This window comes from Phalacrocorax aristotelis, chromosome 10 (genome assembly GCF_949628215.1).
Source record: "Phalacrocorax aristotelis chromosome 10, bGulAri2.1, whole genome shotgun sequence".
Taxonomy (NCBI): Eukaryota; Metazoa; Chordata; class Aves; order Suliformes; family Phalacrocoracidae; genus Phalacrocorax; species Phalacrocorax aristotelis.
The window spans coordinates 21,656,731-21,680,552 of record NC_134285.1 but is presented as its reverse complement, the minus strand read 5'-3'; the positions used below and the strand labels follow the sequence as shown (position 1 = coordinate 21,680,552).

At 42.7% G+C, this 23,822-nt stretch overlaps 1 protein-coding gene across 2 annotated transcripts in view; it reads right to left on the bottom strand.

Moving 5' to 3' along the window:
* Positions 1–880: 880 nt before the first annotated feature.
* The window catches only part of ZFYVE1 (zinc finger FYVE-type containing 1), a 28,375-nt gene continuing 5,433 nt past the window's right edge, over positions 881–23,822 (bottom strand). Inside the window, exons 4-13 of one of the 2 annotated variants that reach the window (XM_075105708.1) lie at positions 12,445–12,949; positions 10,308–10,522; positions 8,077–8,183; positions 7,010–7,118; positions 6,352–6,449; positions 6,129–6,246; positions 5,618–5,788; positions 4,689–4,869; positions 4,065–4,178; positions 881–3,002 (exon numbers count right to left, since the gene is read on the bottom strand). In XM_075105708.1, coding sequence (XP_074961809.1) covers positions 2,770–3,002; positions 4,065–4,178; positions 4,689–4,869; positions 5,618–5,788; positions 6,129–6,246; positions 6,352–6,449; positions 7,010–7,118; positions 8,077–8,183; positions 10,308–10,522; positions 12,445–12,949 — 1,851 coding nt within the window. In that variant the 3' untranslated portion in view covers positions 881–2,769. The remainder of the gene's footprint in view (positions 3,003–4,064; positions 4,179–4,688; positions 4,870–5,617; positions 5,789–6,128; positions 6,247–6,351; positions 6,450–7,009; positions 7,119–8,076; positions 8,184–10,307; positions 10,523–12,444; positions 12,950–23,822) is intronic. The other variant, XM_075105709.1, reaches the window with a different exon arrangement.

The following is a 23,822-nucleotide window of genomic DNA, read 5'->3' as shown; positions in this document are numbered from 1 at the left end:
AGTCCCCTCCTATCCCTGCCCTTGTAAATACACAAGACTTTTTTGCACACGCGTTGGGAGTGTGAGACCTGTCTTATACTGCCATTATGAAGCACTCACAGTTTGGGCTTTTGCGGAGCTCCAGCGAGGTTGCTGCTAATTGCTGACAGGTTTCGCAAAGTCTCACTCAGGTTAGATGCTACCAATACCTCTGCACATGAAGCATCTCTCCGAAGAGGTTAGGAATAAAACCCTCACAGGTTTTTACTGCTAGGATTAACCTTTCTCTTCAGGCTGACAGTCCCACCCCGAGCACAAGATGCTCCCATGTTACTTGATTTACTAATTTTTTTCAGGATTTCTACTTCCTTCATTTAAGTTTCCTGCAGAGCTTTCTGTCCACAGACATTGTTTCGAGCCCTTTTGTTTACTGAGTCCTAACGTGTTAATGCCAAATAGTGTTGGGCTCTGCTAAAATACTCATCTATCCCCTTTAAATAGCTAAACTGTTTAACGACCATACTCTGTACTCTGCATACTCAGAGCACCCAAGACTATCAGAAAAAATAAAAGTTCTTGCATATAGAAAACAACAGGGATCTTAAACCTTACAGCTATTTTCTTCATTTTGGAAAACAAAGAACTCAATCAATCCTCTCAACATTGTCCAGAAAGGGTAACACCAAGCCTGCTCCAGTTTAAGCACCACATGAGATTTTGCTTTGTTGAGCAACAGCATAAAAGATTCAGCTCCAGGATAACCAATCAAGAATGGACTCTGCGTATTGACAGGTTGCTACGTTACTAAGATTCCATATATACTAGAAATGTTTAGACAATATTTTCTCTGACTGAGTAGTAATTCTGGCTGTGACAAGGAAAAAAAAAAAACCCAGACAAGTTGTTGAAACAGATGCCAAAGATTTTATACAAGGAATGTCATGGCTGCTTTCTCTTTGTGCATTAACATGGTAGTAAAGCTACATGCATAAACAGCACACGGGGCACAGCCTACAAACCAAAACCACATTGCTCACCCATTAAAAAAATAAAAACTTTGAAGCACAGAATTATGCTTGATGTGCAGAATGTCTTTCAAGAGAGGATTTCTACCTACTTGTGCCCTCCCTTGGGCAACTGTCAGTTTATGGCAGACTTTGCTTACAAAAACATTAGACAATCCCCAGTAAACTCGGCGCGTACCAAAGGTGTCCTGGAACATCTTCCCAAGTTTACTTCTGTGTGTAGGCTGGACGTAGCTGCAAATCACTTTCCGAGTATGTTCTTTCAGAGACAAAGTGAGAACTGCTCGTTACAAGGAAAAAGTCAGTACACTTGTTCAGAAGATAAAGTCTTTTATAGCAGTTAATTTAATATACAGTCCAGAAACAGGGTGTTGGGCACTCATCTACACAAGAGCACATTTGATAAGCTGGAGAAAAAGATACCACTGTTCCAGGACATTGCATCAAACTCCAGCCACTCCAAGAGGAGACAACGCTCATGTGGTGGAAGAATTCTTGTTTATGTAAGCCAAGAAGGGAGAAGTTTAGGCAGTTCAATCCACAATGGTCTCTTACTTCTTATAACTGGAACCACAAATCCACAGTACAAGACAGTATTAGTTAGGTTAAGTGGTGCTTTTGATAATAAAGTCAGTGAATTCATTGCAGTCCTTTAATAAAAGGATGAAGTCCAGTGAGTGCCAGTTGCTAGGAGCAAAGGAGAAAGGTTCCCATTTTCCAGGTGGATTTGTAAGTTCATATTATTAGAAAAAAGGTAAGTCAAATCTGTGCAGTTTCTATGCAACCACATCTGAGAACACAGAGGCTCCAGAGACTCTGGGTTCATGTAAAAAGTGGGGGAAAAGAAGTCATCACAAACCAAACAACACAAACTTCGTATTTTAGAATTGCCTACGTATCTTGTTCTCTTGTTCTGCTCTGGACAAAACTTTTAACTGCAACAAGCTGGCAGAGAAACTCGAAGAAAACCTGAGTACATGAGAACATTATCAGGGAGAGCAAGACCCTGCGATCTTTTGATCTGGTATTGAAGTTGAAACGGCAAAATCAGAACGCTTTGTCTTGTGCCATATGATTTGCTTTACCTTTCAGAGCTCTGCTGGTCTCTACTTCAGTAGAGGTCTCTACTTCAACTTGATGCCTCTTGCACTGTAAGACCACTGCTCATATCACAGTTCAAACAAACTTGCTAATTAATCTGGGCTTAATCTTCCACGGCCAAATGTACAACACCTCCAGATGTAGGGTTGGTTGAATTACCAGGTGTAATTCATACATCAATATCGGAGATTTCCCGGCAACACAGAGTCCAAACCTTCCTCACAGGACATCATGATCAGAAAGACGTTCCAAAAGAAGAATCAGAAGGCCATAAGTCTGATCCAATATAGTAAGGAACAACACCGTCCATCATTTGAACTAGGAATATTCAAAGCTCCATTAGCCAACCACATTCTTAATATACTGAATTATACATAGATAGATATAGATTTTTTTTTTTTAATTGGAATAAAATACACTGGATTTTCGTTTGCTCATTTACAGGGAAGCTCCCTCCCTTTCCCGTTAATTTGAAATTAAAACCTAGAGGCTGAACATAAGCTCATTCCCAGCGTTCCAAGATGGATATAACATGACAGGAGGCCAGAAACTGGAAACATGCACTCTGGCTGCAACAGGTTAAGAGGTGAAAGGGAGACCAGATATTTTCATTTGTAACCCTGAGAACATAAGGAATTGCAGAGATCTGAAGAATGGCCTGGGGTTAGAGGTCACCAGGCTTTTTATTGCAGTTAAAGCAAACTCGGACTGGGTGATCCCATCCACGAGAGGGAACTGCTCTGCGGTCGTGTGAGCATTCATCGCAGAAGCCCTGGCCACAGGCCCGACAGTGATGTTTGGAGAGTTTGATACTGAATTCCTTCCGGCAGTTGTGGCAGTGCAGGATTTCATGGTCTGGTACCCAGTATGCAGGTCGGGCAGCATCTTTTACTAGACCTACGGAGGAAGTGAGGTGGGGGGATGAGAAAGAGTGAGAAGGAAAATCTGAACATGAGCATGCCGGGAACGTGCTCCAGAGGAAGTACTCGCACACTGCAAGCCATACCACTGCCATTATGGGAAAGAAGGCCTACTGACAGAACACTTCAGTGCCACATGAAGCCAGTTAGGCTATTCTCCCACATTCTACCTCTCTTCAAAGGGATAGATTGTTTCTCCTTAAATGGTGGCATCTTCCCTTACTCAGACTCTTCCAGAGACTGAGACACTTGCTTTTCCCTACCTTCAGTTTCAGCTGCGGCCACAAAAAAACCACGGTCACCAAACCAAACGTTCAGAAACCCATGTACTGTCTGAACTGAGAAAGAGATTTATTCTTCGTTCAGACAACAAACATCCACAAGGATGATGGCAGGACATGCTGTAAGCAAAGCAGTGGAACAATGATCTGCGCAACAAGTAGGAAGTCAGGTCCACAATAGAAGATTCAAATGCAAAGTGTTTGCTGACATACCCGAACTGCTACCTAGCACATGAAAGAGCAGCAAACTTTCACTGTACTAAGCTCACCATTAAAGATCCCACTATTGATTACTTTCCCATCATTACCAACCTGGACAGCTTCAGATTCTCAGCCCTCCCTTGCAGAAGTACCAAGTGCCAGCAGTATCCATGAACACACTTAAAAGGCACTCAGCATCTCTGGAAGAAAACCAAACCTGATAAAATACTTCCTAATTGGCCAGTCTTTAGGGAACTCCAGCTGGTGGGTCACTGCAGTGATGCATCAGGGGAGCACGAATCACTCACAGCTTGGTGCACACAAGATTTGAACGACAGGGAGAAAAGAGAAGGTATGAACTGCAGAAACAATGTGTTGAAAATCAAGAGGAAACATCAAGTGAGCGGGGTGCAGGGGGCTGTAGAACTCTCAACCAACAGTGGTATCATAGTGGAGGTGCCAACCTGTCACAAACTCTTGAAGTTTAATCAGAAGTTTTGCTCTGTGAAATGAAAAAAGAAGAAAAAAAAAACCTACCAGAAAAGAACAGAGCTCACCTAAGGGAATGTCCATGGCGGTCACCACTGCTCCAAGAGTGTTCTGCACAGCTTCCCCCACCTTCCTAGCAATAAGTGTTCCCCCTTCCTCATCTGAAGGCAGCTCAGCCACATCTGCATGACACAACAGTAAAAGTTTCAACACAAGTCCAGCACAATTTCTGGCAAGTTTCACTTAATTTACATTAGCAAAAATCAGCAGCAAACCCAAAAGGCAGGTTGGAGCCCCTCCTCAGCCTTTATGTCCGACATCCCCAGCCTTGGATTGCAGTTTTCACTTTCTTTTCAGCAATAACAGACAAAATCCAGTCTGCTGAAGCAGCAGCATCCCTGCTCTGATGCTAGCTCCATACCATCAGCAGGTGACAGAAAAACAAAGTAAAGATCCAATTGGAAAATAATTTTGTCAGGGGGTCAGATATCTGGTAGCTTGTTGCAGGGGTCATCTTCCTGCCAAAAGGCATTGAGCTCTTGAGCTTCCCTACTGAAAACTCTGTGCCAAAGCCCAGTCTGAACAACACTGTCTACCTCCAATGGGAATGGTTGTGATCCAGAAGTCAGGGACAAAGACTTCAGACTAACTATTGCCCAGGGATAATTCTGTCACTATCAACTCAAAATTACCTAGTTGGATGCCCCTGTTTTCATAGCAGTTGTCACACACGCGCACTGGTGCTGGTCCCCAGCCTCGCTCAGGCACTGGACGGGTCTTAGAAGAACAGCCATCACAGAAGCCCTCTCCACAGGCCCGGCAGTGATGTTTAGTGTCATTATCTTTAAACGGTGTGTTGCACTTATTACAACTCTAATTAGAACATAGAAAGAAAAACTGTTAGTTTCATCTTCCTAATAGAAAGAGAGCGCATAATACCAGGATGGCATGACTCAGACTGAAATTGTGAAAAATAGAAAAATACAGTTACACCCGAGACTTGAGTGCTACCAGTCTCATAACTTTACCCTAGGGAGTGATCCAGACAGGTAGATGTACAGTGGTTAAGCCAATAGATTGCTACGATCCCATCATTCACAATCACAAATAATTACAGCCACATCATGCAGGGCTGAATGGTGGGTATTTGATCTTTCATTGAAGAAGTATTTGTTTCCTGCAAGACACAGCAAATCCTTTTCTGTTGATTTGTCAGGGCCAACTTTTTGCATCTGGTATGAAACCAGAGTTTAATCTCAGCACCTATAGAAATAGTACTATCAACTGCAATAGCCAGATTTAGGATGCCGATTCTTTGCTTTGAAGAGCAAGTTCATGCAAGCCAGGAATTCTGTGATACTGCTGGGACAGGAGGTCACAAGAAGTAGGGAGGAAATACCCTCTTTAGCAGGGCTGGGCAGAGTCTCTGTTCATGCTTCCTCTGGCTGAGTCGAGAATGGGAAGGGCTGAAAGCATTTCAGTTTTCTCAAAATTGTAGGAGAAGGGCTTGCTGAATTAAAGCAAGAAGCATTTGAAATCTGCAAAATACTACAGTACTTAAAGGATGAAGAAAAGGGGTTTTAGCTACCCAAAGCTTTTCTCCACAGCAGCTGCTATTTACCAGGATCTGAGAGTTGGGCCTCCAGTAAGCTGGGGCAATCTGGTCTGTCAACCAGGAGGTCACAGCTTTTGTGGGTCCCAGGCTAAGTTCAGATACTGACTGTGCCATGAAATTCATCCCATCCAACAAACGCTGGGCTGCATTGTTGTTGTCTTTCAGAAATCCATCAGTCTGGAATGAAATGGATATTCATTGGAGAATAAAAACAGGGGAAACTCATTTTTTTAGAAGCAGATGGCTCTGCGACCCACTGCTCCTGTTAAACTGGAGGGCAAGCATGCGAAAAAAAATTCACCAGCCCTGCTTTGAAACATAGGTAGGTTTCAGTGATGTATCATTCACACAAAGTGTTCATAAACTGGCAACTTAGCTATTTCAAGATAGCAAAAGACGACTGCAAGCCCGCTCTTATGAAAGCCAATCCATTTTCTCCATCAATGTCCAGAACCACCAACATAAACATGTGTGTAGCTGCACACATACACAAAGACTGTCCATCAACCAGACTCACCCCTGGCCAGACATGCTCAATTTCTGTCCTCACTACAGTGTTCACAGGATCTTGGTTGCCAAACCAGTACTGTCGGCTGCGGTACACCACCCCACAATTGGGACACTCAATCACGTATCTGCAGAAGAGGAAGACAGGTTACCTCAGTGAGATACTGGAAGTTCAGCACACCAGGCAGTACAGAGGCAACAAAAAGCAGAGATATCATAGTTGCAGTACTCACCCTGACCAGGCGTACTTGGCAAGGCCCAGCCAAGGGGAGTCAGTGGAAGCAGAGGTTTTTGGCACCACGCTGACCTCCATCCCTCGTTCATAACAGGCCTATAACACAAAGGCTCAATTAAAACTGCATTCTTGAAAATCCCAGACTCCAGGTCATGCAGCTGTTTGGCCATGTAAAGTGTATAATTGGCGTACAGTGGTCTCTGCAGCAAAGGACAGCACTCATCAGAACTGATTTAAAAACCAAACCAAACAGTGACATCATGGAAATATTTCTACAGCAATAAAAACCATGATGGTAGCTGAACATTTTCCTGCCTCCTGCACACGTCCTTCAGAAAAACTGACTAATACCAAGCAATGGGCATAAGCAAATAAGAGTAACCGCATCAAGCGTGTAGAAGGTTAATATCACTCGGCTTGAGAGCAGCTGGGTTCGCAATTTAACTAGCAAATGACACATAGCACACAGAGTTGATGACCCCTCCAAGCAAAAATACAAGTTCAATGGGAATCAATTTTCCTTGTCAAGGCCATGAGCACTTCTCCCATTTGAAAAAAAATGCAAGAAAACAGTTACATGCCTGTGATATTCCTCATTTATTGGGCCATCCCTTCCTTCTCTGTTCTTCAGACCTTGTCCTTGTGTCACTACTCACCTTGCAAGTGTAGACTCTGTTATCATACTGATGAGAATATCTGCATCGGCTTTTGGATTCATGAGGGACTCCTTCCTTTGCATGGTTCATGCTCTTCTTACAGCCACACCTGAGTGTGCAAAAGCAAACCATGAGCTGATGCTGTTAGATACAGGACCAATGTCACCAGGAGTTAATTTATGTTACTATCTTGCATTTGTATAGGTGTTGGAACTCCAAACCATTTTCAAAACCATATATACATCATTGAAAGGCAGGGTCTTTGGAAGGAGGTGTAGCAACTGTTTCACAGTACAAAGCAGCACCACAAAACAGTTCAGTGCAGGAAATTTTCATTGTAGCCAATTTAAATTTCACAGAGAGTTTTAGGGAGGACTAACCAAGTCTGGAAATTGACCAGGACAGAGTTAACACTGCAGCCTTTGCAAGGAGCTGCCAGAAGTTCTCTGATGAGCATAAAAGAGCAGGAACATAGCACTATACCACATTTGAAAGAATGTTTCCAGAAGCATAATCAGCCATAACATCACACTGCTGTTGTATCTCACAGACTCAAAACACTGCCTGCCATCTACTGCCCTTCCAGGCTCAATCTTCAGGCTCCTCCCAGAGAGCTATGAGCCAAGCTCTAATCAAACCTGGGGCTCCACTTAGATGTAGTCACTGAACACAGCCCAAGCCCACGATGATGTGTGCTTTAGGATTCTTTATATGGTTTAGTTAATAAAAGTGGCCAGAAAAATCATCATAGGGAATTGCAGGGGATTTCTTTAGACACTCCTTTCTTCCTACCCTATGTGCACTGGGGAAAAGATATGGGCAGAACAGGTTTGTAGCCATACACAAAAGTATAGTAGGCAACAACCATGCATCCAGCTGGGATGCAGCAATAACAGCCATCCAATTCACGCCAACAGTTGAATTTCAAGCAAATTCTTCCTGGAAGTACTAGCTGATGATAGGTGATGTCAGGCGTTAAGGTGTCATGGAAACTTTATATTCTATGGCTGCAGACTAGAGAAGCACTACCTTCTGGAACGACGAGGGTGTGTTTCTCATCTACTTACCCACAGCTGAGGCACACAGAGGAGCACGTGAAATATTCATCTGGAAAGAAGGAGCTGTGAGCCATCTGGTCATCGGGGATCTCCCCACTGAACCGGTCACTCAGAGCCTGTCAAACAGAAAAGAATGATCTGGTAAGGGACTGAGAGCAACGCACACATTTTCTGAAGTCTTTTGCAAGCAAAAGAATAGGTTCCTCTACTGGAGGGGAGGCAGAGAGAGATAGAGTACACAGCTAACAAATAACATCTTACTAACCTGGAAATAAAGACAGGGATTAGAAACCAAGCAAGAAGACAACCTTGCACTTCTATACAGGTGACCTGAATGCTTGTAAGACACTTACTCTTCTCCTCTCTTCCTGCCTCTGCTTTGAATTTTACAGCAGAAATGGGTGGTAGAAGATTGCATCCACCTCTGTGCATACAACCCATGCCCAAAACAGCAGGGTGCTTGCTAAAAGGGCTTTGCATTCTGCCAACTGCTAGAAGAAAACTTGGAGTTATTTCTCACAGTACATGAGGACATATTCTTTGCCCCTCAGCCCAGAAAGTGCTGCCCTAAACTTTCCTCTGGTCCCTTGAACAATTGCTCTTCTCTGGTGAAACTGCAAGACTGAGACAAAGGGATTTGTTCCCTTTCCTGGGAGCATCTGTTCTCATATCAAGCCAGTCCTTAGCCTTGGCACACTTCTTCAGTTCTTTTGGGTGTTATGTTAAAAAAAAAAAAAAAGTAGTAAACACTGGAACAAGCAGTTGGTTAGGGTTTTTCTTGATGGAGGTCTTTGAAGGCATAAGGTCTAACTGAAACTCTTCCTACAGCTGAGGTAACTATAGTGGCTGCCTTTCTTTCTCTTCCTCCCTCCCAGGGAACGTGGGGGAACATCTCTGCTGTCTAACAACAGTTGACTGCATATACACACAGACATACATATATCTCTCACCACAGCTTGCCTTAGATAAGATCTCTAAGTAGACATCTGATTTAATAGAATTTCAAATAAATTATCTTTAAGATCACTTTCAAGCTTGACTGAGAGTGGCCAATGGATTCAAAAGTTAGAGGAGATGGACATAGATCTCTAGGAAGCCTTGTGTCCTCAGGAAGTGAAGTAAAAAAATGTTAATTTGTTGTCAGCAGTGATCTGAACAAAGCGACCACTTTACTTGATACGAATTTAAGTATACTAGCAGCTATATCTGAAACTGCATTACCTGATTATTGCAATAAGTTCCTAGAAATCAAACCGGAATTAACTACTCCGAGCTGTTTTCCCCTTGCTGCCTGTCTGCTCCCTAGTGCAAGGAACTGTGTACACGCCACCCTGGCATTTCCTTCTGTGCTTCGGCTACCCCAAATACAGAGCAGCTGGAATTATCTGTTCCAACAGCTGTGACTAGCAGAAAAGATGGCTAACACTACTTTCTTCTGCAGATATGCCCCAGCTCTGCCCACCCCTCCCTGATGACAGCTGCGCTTTTTGAGCCAACAAAAAATATTATGCTAATCACATAATGGTAGCAATGTGTGGAAACTTGTAGGACAGACTGCAAATTTGAAGACCTGAAAACCCCTCTGACATGCTAGCAAGGTGGAACTTTTATGAAAATCACCAGCAGCTCTCTCCAGTTCCTCTTCGTCAGCCTTCTGATCTGATGCTGTACCTCTGAAATTATACATCATTTGGCTTGAGCCCATCTTGTTTGCTAGCTACGAGCACATCTCCTTCCTCCTTTGTGCCTCCTAGCCCTTGGGTTACACTACACTCAGTGCTAGATTTTGCCAACCATTAACTCCCTCCAAGTCTCCTGCATTCCCTCTCCTTGTACTGAGGCCATCCTTTGGCATTTCACCTATAGCTCCTTCTGGGCCTCCTCTTTGTAAATCACTGTCATTAAGTGCTTGTCACTCACAACATCAGTTATTTTTTTCTTCCCCAGTCAGTTTCCTCCTGGCTCAGCGTTTTTATTTTGCTCTGTTTTGCTCCTCAACTTTTCTTACCTTTTCAGAGTCTTTGCTAAGGGGCCTGTCTGTTTTAAAGTAAAAATAATTACCCAGTCTACCTGGCTGTTACACAAAAATCATCATCTTCATGGAAGACTTGCTTTCTCGCCAGATATCTATCTGCAAATCTGCATCACTGGTTCATGTGCTCTACCTTTATTAGCTGCAACTGACAGTTACTAGCAACAGCAATACAAATAAATATTGGGACAAATTCATCTCCACTTACTTTTAGTGCTTTGTAGATAACCCCAGGCTGTCTAGGTGACCGAGTAGTATTGTTCTCCAGCTGCTGCTCTACAGCTCGCCTAAGTCCAGAGAAATCTGTTGGAGGATTGTATGTCCTTGTTCCCTTGTAGTGGATTGAGCTGAAAGCCTCAGGAAAACAGCTTAGCTTCCGAAACCGATCCTGAATGAGCTTCTCGGGAACCTCAGAAGGATGATCTATATATAAGAGTATCAGCAAGTGTATAAACAACTGGCTGTTTAAAATAATATTTAAATTGCACAGTGCTTTCGTATGCAACACAGTGCTAGTTTTTCTAATCAAACCTTCTAATACATCCAGAATGCACTACTTATATTTTACAAGTACAAAAATAAACAAACTGTTTCCAAAAGCATTCTCTGGTTTTTGATACACAGCTTTAGAGTCAAAGACCAAGCTCAACAGGTAAAACCAGAAATATCTAGGTTTGGAAACAGAGATATCCAGAGTGAGAAGCAATTTATGACCTAATATAAGGAAACTCCATGTCAGCACACTTGTTAGCTCTTCTCACCAGACCATAACCTGGTATAGCTGGTCATAGCAGCTGATAAGTGGAGGACATGAACCTTACATGGGCTGCTTATTCTCCATGCCAAACCTGCAGCAAGGAAGACTGAGCCTCTGTCAACCCTTTGTACCCAGTGAAGCACTTCATAACTGGCCACATCAGGTCAGACTCCAACACTGACCACATTCTTCTGCCTGCTTCTGAGTATCTGCTGTACATTTCAGAATAAGGCAGGACCCTTCTTCCCTGCCCTAAACACACTTACCTCAATTATCCATCAAGACAGATAGTTACAGCTTGCTGCAAATCCACCTTTCTTTCCTATCCCTTTTGATCGTGGTAGGAATCATAAAAATATAAATTTTTTACTACCCTGACTTAGCACACAGGTGCAACTATCATTATGGGTCACTAAATCCAACCTGCTGAAATAGCAAATTTCATTAACGATATGAAACTCTAAATTGCTGATCAGCAAATCAGCGTGTAACACCAATGTAACTGCCAAGGCAGTTAAAAGTAATTAAGAAGGCACGCTAATACTAACCAGAAAGAATGCCAAGTTCTGCTACCAGTTCAGGACCTCACTGGTTGGAAAAGCCAAAATAAGAATGTGGTCCAGCAAGGAGCTGCTGTAGCATTACACAGCAGAAAACTCCCAGATGTTCACAGACAGCAGGACTGAGCCTCAGCTGCTGCAGAGCAACTCATTAGGGCTCTTGCTCATCAAAGCATCAGAAATGGACAGAAAAAAGAAACGTTTCAACATGTCTTTTGACACATAGAAAAAATGGGGCCAGGAAAAGGAATTTACACCCCTGTATATTCAAAATCAAAATATGGCTTGACTTCTGTAGGACAGTGCATTTCACTCAGACATACAAATAAAGTACACAATTTAAATACACATAATCTAGTATGGCATGAGCCAAGTTGAAAATACTGGAGAAAAACACAGAAAGCAACAGGAATAATAGTGTGCCAGGCCTGCTGCTTTGGCCATATCAGATACTTGCACAGAGAAAAGTGGTGTTAAACCATCAGCTCTGTGCCACCACCACCTCAGTCCCAACCTCACATTAGCCTCAGAATGACACTGGTCCACAGAATTTAAAATAGTAGAATGAGGGTACTGTGAGTATTGAAGTTCATCAATTTCATTATTCATGCCCATCCTAGTTTCTACGAAGTTTATTTTATTTTTTTGTAACAGGATCCTGCACATCCCTGCCAAAATCCCACGGTGTCTCAGTTTTCACCTTTGCCTACCATATCACCCATGCTCATGATCTTGCATGATGACCCCTCCCTACAGCTGGCAGGACTCCCATCATGACTAGTCAGTGCTGGTACAGCTACATGTCCATCTGGCTAAAAGGATTATTCTAGCTCATCTGGGGTAGTCAGGTTGCCATCAGGGAATGCTCTGTTACTTCCATAGCCTGGCTCCTAGACTGGAACAAGTGAGAGCAAAACCCAAACTGCATCTTCTACATGCTAGTAAAGAATGCTGAATATTCAATACAGCCTGATAGTTTATAGATAACGTGTAGTACATTGTAATTCAGTTTCTTACTGCCTACTCACCAGAGCCCAGTAGCTTGGTGTACACAGTCTCATGAAAGATGATGACACCTGGACCCAAAGTTGACAGAGGAACATCTAGGCCACAGCGGGCTGTGGTAGCTTTTAGCTCCTTGGTGAAATGTTTTAAATAAGCCTCCGAGGCATCACCAAGGAATTTGAAGAGATCATTGTGAAGCCTATCAGCACGAGTACGGTAGATGACAAGGTCAGAGATGGCCAGGACCTTCAGCAGCAGCCGTGTTCTCTGGCTCAGGTTCACAGTGGCCCCCAGGAGGCCCTCTGTATCAATTACCACCACTTTGCGGACAGGGTCATAGGCTGCCCAGACTCCAACTGTGCAAGACTCTTGGGCTGGAGATGTCTTGAAGACTTCCCGGCCATAGAAGAAAGTGTGGTTAAGGGTGTGAGACTTGCCATCCCCTGTGTTTCCAAAGATGGACACTACCTTTAGATGCTGGTCAGGACTGCAGTCCAGTTTCTTAATAAAGTCTTCTTCATTTCTTACCTTCAAAAAAAAAAAAGAAAAAAATATTATAAATATTATACCTATGCAACTGGAGTAGACAACACTGAAAACACAGCTGATTTCAGGATTCATAAGATTAACGAGAGTGATTACTTCCTGCTCAGATTTCAACATAAGTTTCTGGAGCACCAAGAAGTCCAAAGCAAAGTATAAGAAAACAGTTTTGTGATATGTACACATTAATGGGATTCAGGCTGTTCCATCACATAGCTGTTTTGGAAGTGATGCCTCACTATGATTACCTGTCTAGTGAAACCTCTCGTACCTCACCCCATTCCCTGAGGCAGTCTTTTTAGAGAAAGGAGCACTACCCTACTTCCAAGTCTGCCAGAACAGCCACTGGGAGCACAGCAGACACTCTCAGTAGCATTGGTCTCCTGAGACAAGCATGCAAATTCAGGTGCAAAACAGGAGTGCTTTTGTCACCTTAACTTGCCCCATCCACACAGGCTGGAGCACCTTTTTAGGGAGAAAAAGCTGCTCTGTGCAGCTGTGCTGCAGCTATCCACAGCTAGGGGCTCTCAGATAGAGCCTGTCCCACTCCCACTGCTCTCCGGCTGAGAGATCCTTCAGGTGGACAGACGAGCAGAGAAGAAGAAAGCAAAGCTGTGCACCAGAGTCAGGTGGTCAAAAGCAGGTCAAACCAGCTTTTACAGAAGTGCCATAACTACCTCCATGATCCATTTCATCATTTACTGTATTGTGCTTTCATTAAAAAAACCAAACAAACAACAACCAAAAAACCCAAACAAACAACAACAACACGCCCACAAAATGAAACACACACAAACACAAAACCAAAAAAGAGTAGACAGCCTTCAGCAGGTACTCCTCTTTGGCCTCACACAGATTAAATAACAAGAGTTATGCTATTTAGGTTAGAACACAGGGCATTTTCTGTGCAGATACTAAAGCAACAGGGAACAGCAAACAAGCAATGAAACAGGTTAGAGGTCTATACAAAAGCCCGTCTTGGTTTTGTTGCAGAATATGGCCTTGGATTTCAAAGGTTTCATCCTTCTGGCTATGGTTGTTTATCACTTGCTTTTTCTTCCAACAGGTTTTATCCACATATTATGTGGCAGAGAAGAATATGACAGAGGCACTTTTTGAAAAGGATTAAATTCACCTCCTCCATCATGATTCCCTCCTCAAGGAATCCAAGTCAGCCAAAAGGAGCAGGGCTGCCATCCCCTCTTACCCGCCCCTCAACTTCTGGAAGCTCCTTGGCTACTTCCCCCTCACAAGTACTGTTGGAAGGTCTCATGATACACGATCCACAGAAGCCACGAGGTAATAAATGGTTTCTTTGAACAAGTTTATTCTTAGATCAGCAAATTAATTTAAGGCTCAGCCAGCCCCATTTGCTCTGGTCAAATCTATCAGCAGCATCCAGACTTTGAAGGAAAATAAAAAACAGCCAGTGTGCCAGATTGTGGTTGGGAACAGCGTTCAGAAAGAAAAACTGTGGACTGTGGGGCTGCACTGGCTTCTCACGGACTCAAAGGATTCAAGGCAGCCTCACAGTGTGGAAGAAAACAGGAAATAAAGAAATCAAAATGCTCTCAACAGAATCTTTTCTGGTGTCTGTGGGAGACCATCAAGATAGATACACTCAAGTTACACATGCACAAGAGAGGGTCTGCTTTTTTGGTAGCTCTGATTATTAGCTTGTCATCAGGAAGGTAGTTTAGATAACAGATGCAGTTTCTCAGTGCCTCTGGAGATGTTTCTGTGGATTAAAGGAAGTTCTTTGTTCATGGGATAGCTTCTAAAAACATTCAGAGATTTGATAATATGGTAGTGTTATGTGTATGTAAGAAAAAAAGAATAGAATAATTTCTTCTCCAGATTGTTTTGGTATCAACGTCCACCTTCCAAACTTCTTACCATAAGGGTTGCAGACCCTCTTTTTGCCAGTCAGTGCCTGACCAGACCCAATCATTCTGGTTATGGACTCCCTGGACAGCCCAAGAAATATCAGACTTCAAACAGCTGCTTAAGTATTGGCAGGACAACTAATAACTAAGGCCTTTCAGACAGCACTGGTTATTATTCTGGTATCAGTTTAGGAGAGTATGTGGAAGGAATAGAGTCAGTAATGTCAGAAGACACAAAGGACAATAGGGACCACAGGGATAAGGGTAGTAGCTCTGCAATGCACACTCACCAGTAAGAAACAGAAGTCAACTAACACAATACCCCACTGCAGCTAAAATTGTCCCAAACTGAGCTAACACAAATGTCCACACCACCAGCCTTCTTTCACACTCAATGTGCTTTAACAACTGCTGATGCCGGGGCAACTTGTTGTGGGAAGACGACTTGGATTATTGAGCCAGACAGAAGAAAAGTTGGTTCCAGATCAATAAACCAGATCATTCCAGCAGAAAAGTTACTCTGGATATCAAAACAAATGCCCAAAGCACTGAGTATTACACCCTTCTAAGGCTCTAGGCTCTTTCAGACTTCCTTGCAAGACAAAATTCAGGAGTGACTCAGACAAACAAGTCACCCAGGAGCACAAGACTGTATAGAAATCCAGCTAGTCCAATGTTGTGCCTCACAGGACTTGGTAATGTGTGAGAAAAAGCTTAGACATGAATAGAGTAATGTTTCCTAGTGTGCTTTACCAGCCTTCAGTAGTCAGATGTCAAAGGACTTTGAGCAGTAGATGCATCTAGACAATCATGCTTGGTAGACAACCAGTAGACCTATCCTCTAGAAGATTGTCTAACCCCTTTATGAACCTAGCCATAGTTTTGGATCCTGCAACATCCTGTTACAATAAACCCCATGCATGTGGTACAGGGAAGAAACAAAACTAAAAAACAAACCAATACAAAAAAAACCACCCTTTGTTTTGTTGAATATGCCTGTATATCATGGGTGTTCCTTGCTCTTGTGCACCTGTCTTCTTTAACCACTGCTAAGCACAGGGATGATACTCTCAGAAAACCAGCCACAACAATCCCCATATCAGCAGTCAAATTTACTTCCCTTGAGCAACAGTCTTTGAGACATTTAAAGTCAGAGAGGGTGTAATAAGTGTGTTGAAATACTAATCCCTATTGGGCTTAAGTCCCACTTCTCCATTTTGCTTCCGTCTCTAGAGAAGTTTTCATGGTACCGCCTTCTGCTGCATGTGCAACAGACACGTTTCCATAGCTGTGTCCTCTCCCACGTTGCCCAAGAGCTCCACATCTGACATGAACAGCAGAGAGTAAACATGAAACCTTACTTAAATTACACAGCAAGGTCAATTAAGAATGAAAACTTTGTATGTCTAACCTAAGACAAGAGGCATATCTCTCCAGCCCCTTCTCTATTTTGCCATTTCTAGTATCAGAACTCATTTACACTTTTGTTACAGATCTCAGAAGAGAAGAAAATTCTCTTCTAGAAATAATAGTTTTTATCCCATCATAGGTTAAAATCATGGTTAGCCTACTTTTCAGTTTTAACTACATTTCTGTTAGCAACTGTCATCCAGCCCCCCATGCAGTCACTCCATCCAAGCTGAGCTAAGTTGAAGGTGAAGGTCTTCAACAGAAAAAAAAAACACAGAACTTCACAGCTAAAATCCTCTCTTAAGGAGGACACAAAAACTCATACCACACTGCCGTGGAACACATCTAGACCTGAAGCCTCCTTGTCACCCATACTTGGAAATCTATTATACCTAACATAAGGTTGCTAGATCCGAGCCATAATAAAATAAAACTGTTTAGAAAGAGACAAGAAACAAGAACTGCTAAAATTACATTCCTGCCTATGAATTTCTTGGAAACAACGTTATTAAAACAATAATATGTTAAAAGCTTAGGAACAAAATCCATAAAATAGAACGAAGTTTCCAATGACCTGTACTCATACAACTTTAACTCTGCCTCCAGGCAAAATAAACACATTAAGTGAATCAGATCTTTTTTCCAGTTTTCTCCTTTTAAAACTCTTTATGAACCCTTTAAGGCCTGCTAATATTCATGGAAGCAGTGCACAAAGCCAGAGCTGTGCCACGACGACACAATAGCTCAGAACAAAAATCAAGAGTACTTGGCGTAGTATTCACTAGAGCGCCTTCATTTGCTAGTCTTACACTGTCATTTTGACTTATATCGTTGTTGCATTTCAAAGTCTTACTCTTTGCTTGACCTGATTTTAACAGAGTATTTTTAATAACTAAAATACATTTTCTGTAATCAAGATGCCATCATATAAATATTTAAATTTATGAGTCACTAGACATGTCCAACAACCAGCACAAGACAATATCTTCTGGTACATGACCACTAAATCAGTCAAGAGGATATAAATTTAACACACTTTTCAATGAATGGAAAAACAAGCTACAAGAATTGCAGCAGCACATCCAAATATATACCAGCATAAAATTGCAAACATCTGGAACAAATCAGCCTTCAAGTACAAGCAGTCAAAACAATTAAGTGGGGGAAAAAAAATATTTCCCTTAAAGCATTACTTAACACTGGCAATACAAGCAATTCTGCTCACAATTCATAAAACATTTTTAAAAGATAATGCTTACAAGAGTTCAAACACCTGAAACCAGAGGGAGAAACAACAAAGCAAGCTAAAGCAAGATCTGCAATCTTTTAAGCAGCCTTGAACTTCTAAAACACAAAACTGAGACAATTTTAGGCAATTGATCTTAAGGACAGAGTATCATATGAAGCATTAAACCTGGAAACAAGTCTGTCAGATCAGCCCACCTCAACACAGACCAGTTCTTTATGACACAGCTTCTAAATTTTGGCAGCTGTGTTTTAACTCTAAAAAACTTGAGTGCCTATCCAGAGGCAGATTCACACAAAAGTCTTCTGGGTGCATGCCTGAAGTCCCAGGTCCTATCGTTAGGTCATTACATCAGAATTTCAGTGGACATTGAAAACAAACAAGAGATAAACCTATATGGCCTATAAGACAAATTCTGAGAAGAACAACCTGCACCACAGTACAGTGCTGCAACCAAAATTCACATCTCTGCAGAGCTCCTCACAATTGCTCCCAGAAAGGCAGTGCATGAATGCAAGGAAATGCAGCTGGCTTACGCCAGCAACTCCTCCTCAGCTTCACCTAGTTTTGGCCTTATTCCCCATGCTGCATACAAGTCTGGCTTGACCAAAGGAAATCATTTGTATTAGGGGTGTTTTCTGTACCTGCTTATTTGCCTTCACTGCAGTACCACCTATGGGTTCAGCTGAGATTTGTTCTATTGGGGTCTGTATACACCCATGAAAATAGTGTCCCTGAACTGAGTATCTTTTCCAGATCAAAGTTAGCCTGTTCCTTCACACAGGTCTGGCAAAGTAATTCAGGGACAGTATTTTCATGGGTTTGTACAGAGCCTAACAGAATGAGTCTCGACAGGACCTACAGATTCCTGCAGTGAAGGAGGCTGCCCATGTCCAAAGCCCATGTCTATTTATTACAGGACTCTTTCCTGAAAGAGACAAAGAAATAGAGTTAAATCCTGTTTAACAACCCTACCCAAAGAGAGAGACCCTATTTCAAAGGTTTTAAGTCAGTGGTGGAAAAAACATAAGAGGATAGGAAGCAATTCATTTTGATTGGATTCCTCCCTAACCCAAGAATCAATGTTGGCTGAAATATTGCTACCAGAAATATTGTTACCAGATAAGTTACCCTTGTAGATGACAGCTGACTTACATGAAACTGCTCAAAGCAGTCGTAAGACTAGACAGCCCATTAACCTGTTTGCTGGCTGAAAAACCACTTTTGCAAGAACTCAAAACAGATAAAGACTTCAAGGTAAATGCAACTCCTGCAGAAATAACACTAATTTCAGAGTGTCGTCTAACTCTTAAAGAGAACAGTAAACAATGAAGCAGAAATCATTATTCTGTAGCCCAAGTACCTTTCAAGTTCTCCAGGGATGTTAATTTAGCCACACAGCTACCAATTACCACTCCAATGTCACAGCTGTAGAAGCAGAGACCACATCCAGGTGAAGCAACTTGCCCAGAAGACAGCAAGTCAGTTACAGCATGAAGTTATTCACTATTAGTCTTCCTCAATACTAAGGGTAACCAGATCACCCGCATGGACACTACCTTATAGCACTGTCCTTGTCAAGAGGGGCATTTACACACTCACTTGCATTACAGACCCAATTCTTCCTAGAAAATAGTTACTCTGGTTATTTTCCCAATTGCAGGGTGTTTTGACAGGCAGGCCAAACGACCGTGAAACTTCTGCCTTTATGCGATCCTAACACAAGGCATTAGCAACCCAGGTAAAAAAGTAAAACGTGTATTGCGGCAACATCTCCTTCCTGGTGACCTCTGCAGAAGTGAGAAAGTGGAGGAGATGGAAAGGGCTGTAGGACAGCAAGCTGTCAGTTCTCTTTTCTTTCTTGAATGCACCCCAAAGCACTCACATCCTGCTCCTGCTGGCAGCACCCAGGAGCCCAAAAGGATTCATTGGATAAATGGAAATAGGGGTACAGCAGAGGAAGCACTAGAATGCCCCCTTCCCCCCACCAACCCTATTTTAGTTCAGGAACTCCTCAAATCCAACAGTGGGTAGTTCCAGAGTGGCTTGCTACCAGCTCCTCTCACCCATGACACGCTCTCCTTTGCTTCCACACCTGCACTCATTTCAGCATATGAACAAAAGAGACAAGAAGCAAACAAGAGATATTACTTCAATTACAGCCCAGGAGAACAGCTTTTCCCAAGGAAAAGCAATATTTTCCTTGGCTATGTTCAAATTAGAGAGGAGTCAGCCTGAGACTGTTAAAGGAGCTGTGCATTTGTTGAATGGATTAATCCTCTCCCATCTTCTAAAAATAGTCTTCAAAACACTGGTATATGTCCAGTGGAAAAAAAGAACACTCCTAAGCTGTAATTGCTAGGTAGTTTTTCTACTACTTTATTCCAAGGACAGAAAAATAGTGCACTTTCATGTAGGAGAGGGAACTGCAAAACTGATAACAGACTGGGATGGGAGGAATATTGAAAAACAGCAAAGTAATAAGAGAAAAATTCCTGGAGTGTAGGACAGCAAACTCCCAAAAATACTTCGGCAAGAAAACCTCTCTGAAACAGAGGAGGAAAACTCATCAGTAATACAGCAACAGCAATGAGGGACAGAAATTACATATCCTGATCTGACAGATCACACTGACCTAAAAAACCTGGATCTTTCTACACTTCTTCCTCCCTTACATCCATGGCAAACATACCATCTGTGACTCTTCAGTTTACAGGATGCCGACTAAAATTCCCAGAAACTTACAGCTGACTGTGCTACCCTAAAGCACAGAACAAAGACATTCCCCCAACAGCAAATCAAGCAAGAGCGTCATTGGAACTAGTACTATTTGCCATACAAATGCTTTTCTACTATGCATACAAATGCTTTTCTGTTATGGCGGCAAGCAATAAGACTTAAGAGACTGATCTTCTCTTAGGAGAGAAGACATTGTTAGCTTGCATTGACTGACAAAGAATATTTGACTAGAAAAAGCATTCCCAGCGACTCTCTACTCTCTCATCTCTAGACTTTGGCCAGGCTCAAATCAGTAGGTAATATGGGAAAATCACAGTACTTTCATCAGCTTTACAGTGGGAGTGAGAAAAGCAAAGCAGCTAGCACCCCTAAAGAGTTATCACTCTGTACCTGTAACTTTATAACGAGGGGGGACAGAGGAGGACACATGGACTGTTATGCTGTTAGAGGCTGGTTATTTAATGATAGTATTAAACGGTCTGCATTTAAATAAGGGCTATGGGTTATTCTGCTTCATCTAAACTGCCTGCAAAGCATTATATAGATCCCGCTCAGTATTTTCTGAGGTAAAGAGCTTAATCCTTTAGGTGTCTAACCCTGCTAGCAGGAATAAAAAGAACTCAAGGAATGAAGCTGGATTTAAGAAACTGAGATGTCTACTGGCAAAACAAAAAGACCCTGCTGACTGAAGAAAAGGAGCTCATAGTCAGTACCCTCAGGGGAGACCCAGTAATAAATGTATGCTCCTTTCTCCCACATAAAATTATAGTGCTGTGGATATTATTTTTGTGACTAGCTAGAGGAAAAACTTCCTTTTTTCCTGTCTCCTTGGTAAGGCAGGCTTTAGAGTCAGTACCTTTTATTTTTCTTTGCACCAAGAGATTGGGTAATTTCTTGAGGCAGAGCTAGTTTCTGGTCAAAGATCAGTGAACTCTTTAAGGCAGACTAATAACAATCAAGCATTTCTCCTATAGTCTGGGGTCAATGAAAGACTTTACTTTTATAAAGTATATATGCTGAGTCCTTAATTAGGACTTCAAACAAATTGTTAGCGTAGAAGCCACTAGTGACATACAAGCAAGTTCTGATCCTGTGGTAAGAACCCTCAACATCTGTTCCCCAAGATAAAAATACCAAATTGTTAAGCGTTGTTAAGCATTCCTTCTCCCCTACCTCAGAAGCAGCATTAAATAGTGTTCACTGTACAACTAATACATAACTCACTGCTTTATACTAAAGAGTTCTATTGCAAAAGGCGTTATGTAAAGACAAAGCAGAAATGGAAACTGTTCCAGAAACTGCATAAACATAAGTACAAGAGAAAGACAGATACGGACCAGTGGAAAAGTTCAAAAGACAGCAGACTGTATCAGGACTCCAAACAACTATCCTGAGTCGTGCTTCAATTTTTGTATTTTGCTGTGGTTTTCTTAATAGATCCACAAGTATAGCGGAGTTTTAATCACGAACAATGAATTGGTTCTGTAAGGTCTTGTCCTGGTTTCAGCTGGGATAGAGTTAAATTTCTTCATAGTAGCCAGTATGAGACTATGTTTTGGATTTGTGCTGGAAACAGCGGTGATAATGCAGAGATGTTTTAGTTGTTGCTAAGTAGCACTTACACTGGTCAAGGACTTTTTCAGCTCCCTGTGCTCTGCCAGATGCACAAGAAGCCGGGAGGGGGCACAGCCAGGACAGCTGACCCAAACTGACCCACGGGATATTCCATACCATATGATGTCATGCTCAGTATATAAAGCTGCGGAAGAAGGAGGAAGGGGGGACATTGGGAGTGATGGCGGTTGTCTTCCCAAGTAACTGTTATGCGTGGTGGAGCCCTGCTCTCCTGGAGATGGCTGAGTTCCTGCCTGCCCATGGGAAGGAGTGAATGAATTCCTTGTTTTACTTTGCTTCCGTGCGCAGCTTTTGCTTTACCTATTAAACTGTCTTTATCTCAACCCATGAGTTGCCTCACTTTTACTCTTCCGATTCTCTCCCCCGTCCCACCGGGGGGGAGTGAGCGAGCGGCCGCGTGGTGCTTGGTTGCTGACTGGGGCTAAACCATGACAGGTCTTAAGGGAAGTGCCTCCTGTGTGCAAGGGGCAGAACTATCAACAGCACAATGACACTTCCTTGAAAATTCAGCAAGACAGAGATAAGAAAAGAAAGCTGACATCTTGACAGGGCAGGTCAGGAGATTTATTTGGGGGATTTGCACACAAAAAAAAGGCAGCACACAGTTTGAGTCGAACACACAAAGAGGAGATCATAGAATCATTAAGGTTGGAAAAGACCCTTAAGATCATCGAGTCCCACCGCTAACCTATCACTGCCAAGTCCACCACTAAACTATACCCTCAAGCACCACGTCTACCCTTCTTTTAAATACCTCCAGGGATGGAGACTCCACCACCTTCCTGGGCAGCCTGTTCCAATGTTTGACAACCCTTTCAGTGAAGAAGTTTTTCCTAATATCCAACCTAAACTTCCCCTGGCGCAGCTTGAGGCCATTTCCTCTTGTCCTTTTGCTTGTTACTGGGGAGAAGAGTCCAACCCCCACCTCGCTACAACCTCCTTTCAGGTAGTTGTAGAGAGCAATAAGGTCTCCCCTCAGCCGCCTCTTCTCCAGGCTAAACAACCCCAATTCCCTCAGCCGCTCCTCATCAGACTTGTTCTCCAGACCCTTCACCAACTTCGTTGCCCTTCTCTGGACACGCTCCAGCACCTCAATGTCCTTCTTGTAGTGAGGGGCCCTAAATTGCACACAGTACTCGAGGTGCGGCCTCACCAGTGCCGAGTACAGGGGCACGATCACCTCCCTGCTCCCGCTGGCCACGCTATTCCTGATACAAGCCAGGATGCTGTTGGCCTTCTTGGCTGCCTGAGCACACCGCTGGCTCATGTTCAGCTGGCTGGCAACCAACACCCCCCAGGTCCACAAAAGCAGCGACAAGACTGACGCAGTTGACTGAGGAAGTAATCCCTACAATATCATTCCGAGTAGAGATAAGCAACGAAGACAGACTACGTTAGAGCTAATTTACAAACAGATGCTGCAGTTATCAAGAACAATTTGAAGTTTCAGCTTTAGATATGCAATAGAAAGGCAAAAAGTTTAGTACTGTGTAAAGAGAAACTGCGCAATACAGCCTTAGAAAAAGGACCTAGAACAGGGTCTAAAATACAGGTGATGCCAATTTGTAAAACATGGAAGATTTGTTTTCTGACAGAAGTCATCAATATAGTCTTTTGAGGGGCAATAAGTCCTGGAATAAGGAAAGGAAAATTTGTGGTTTAGGTCAAGATGGATGGCGACTAACTCACAAGAGTCACAAAGCATCACACTGCATGGTGCGCAAGGCAGCTGGGGTTGGACTCAACAAGGAACAGCCTTTCTCTGTGGTTCTTCCACAGCCTTGCAGTGCAAACTTGGATTTAACCTTTAACAGCATTTTCTTAGCATGAGATAACCAATCTCTTTGAGGGGCTCAGGTATAGTGCTGTTATGACGAACATCACAGATAAGCCTGTATTTCACAGATACAAACTTAAGTTACCATCTCTACAAACTGCTTCA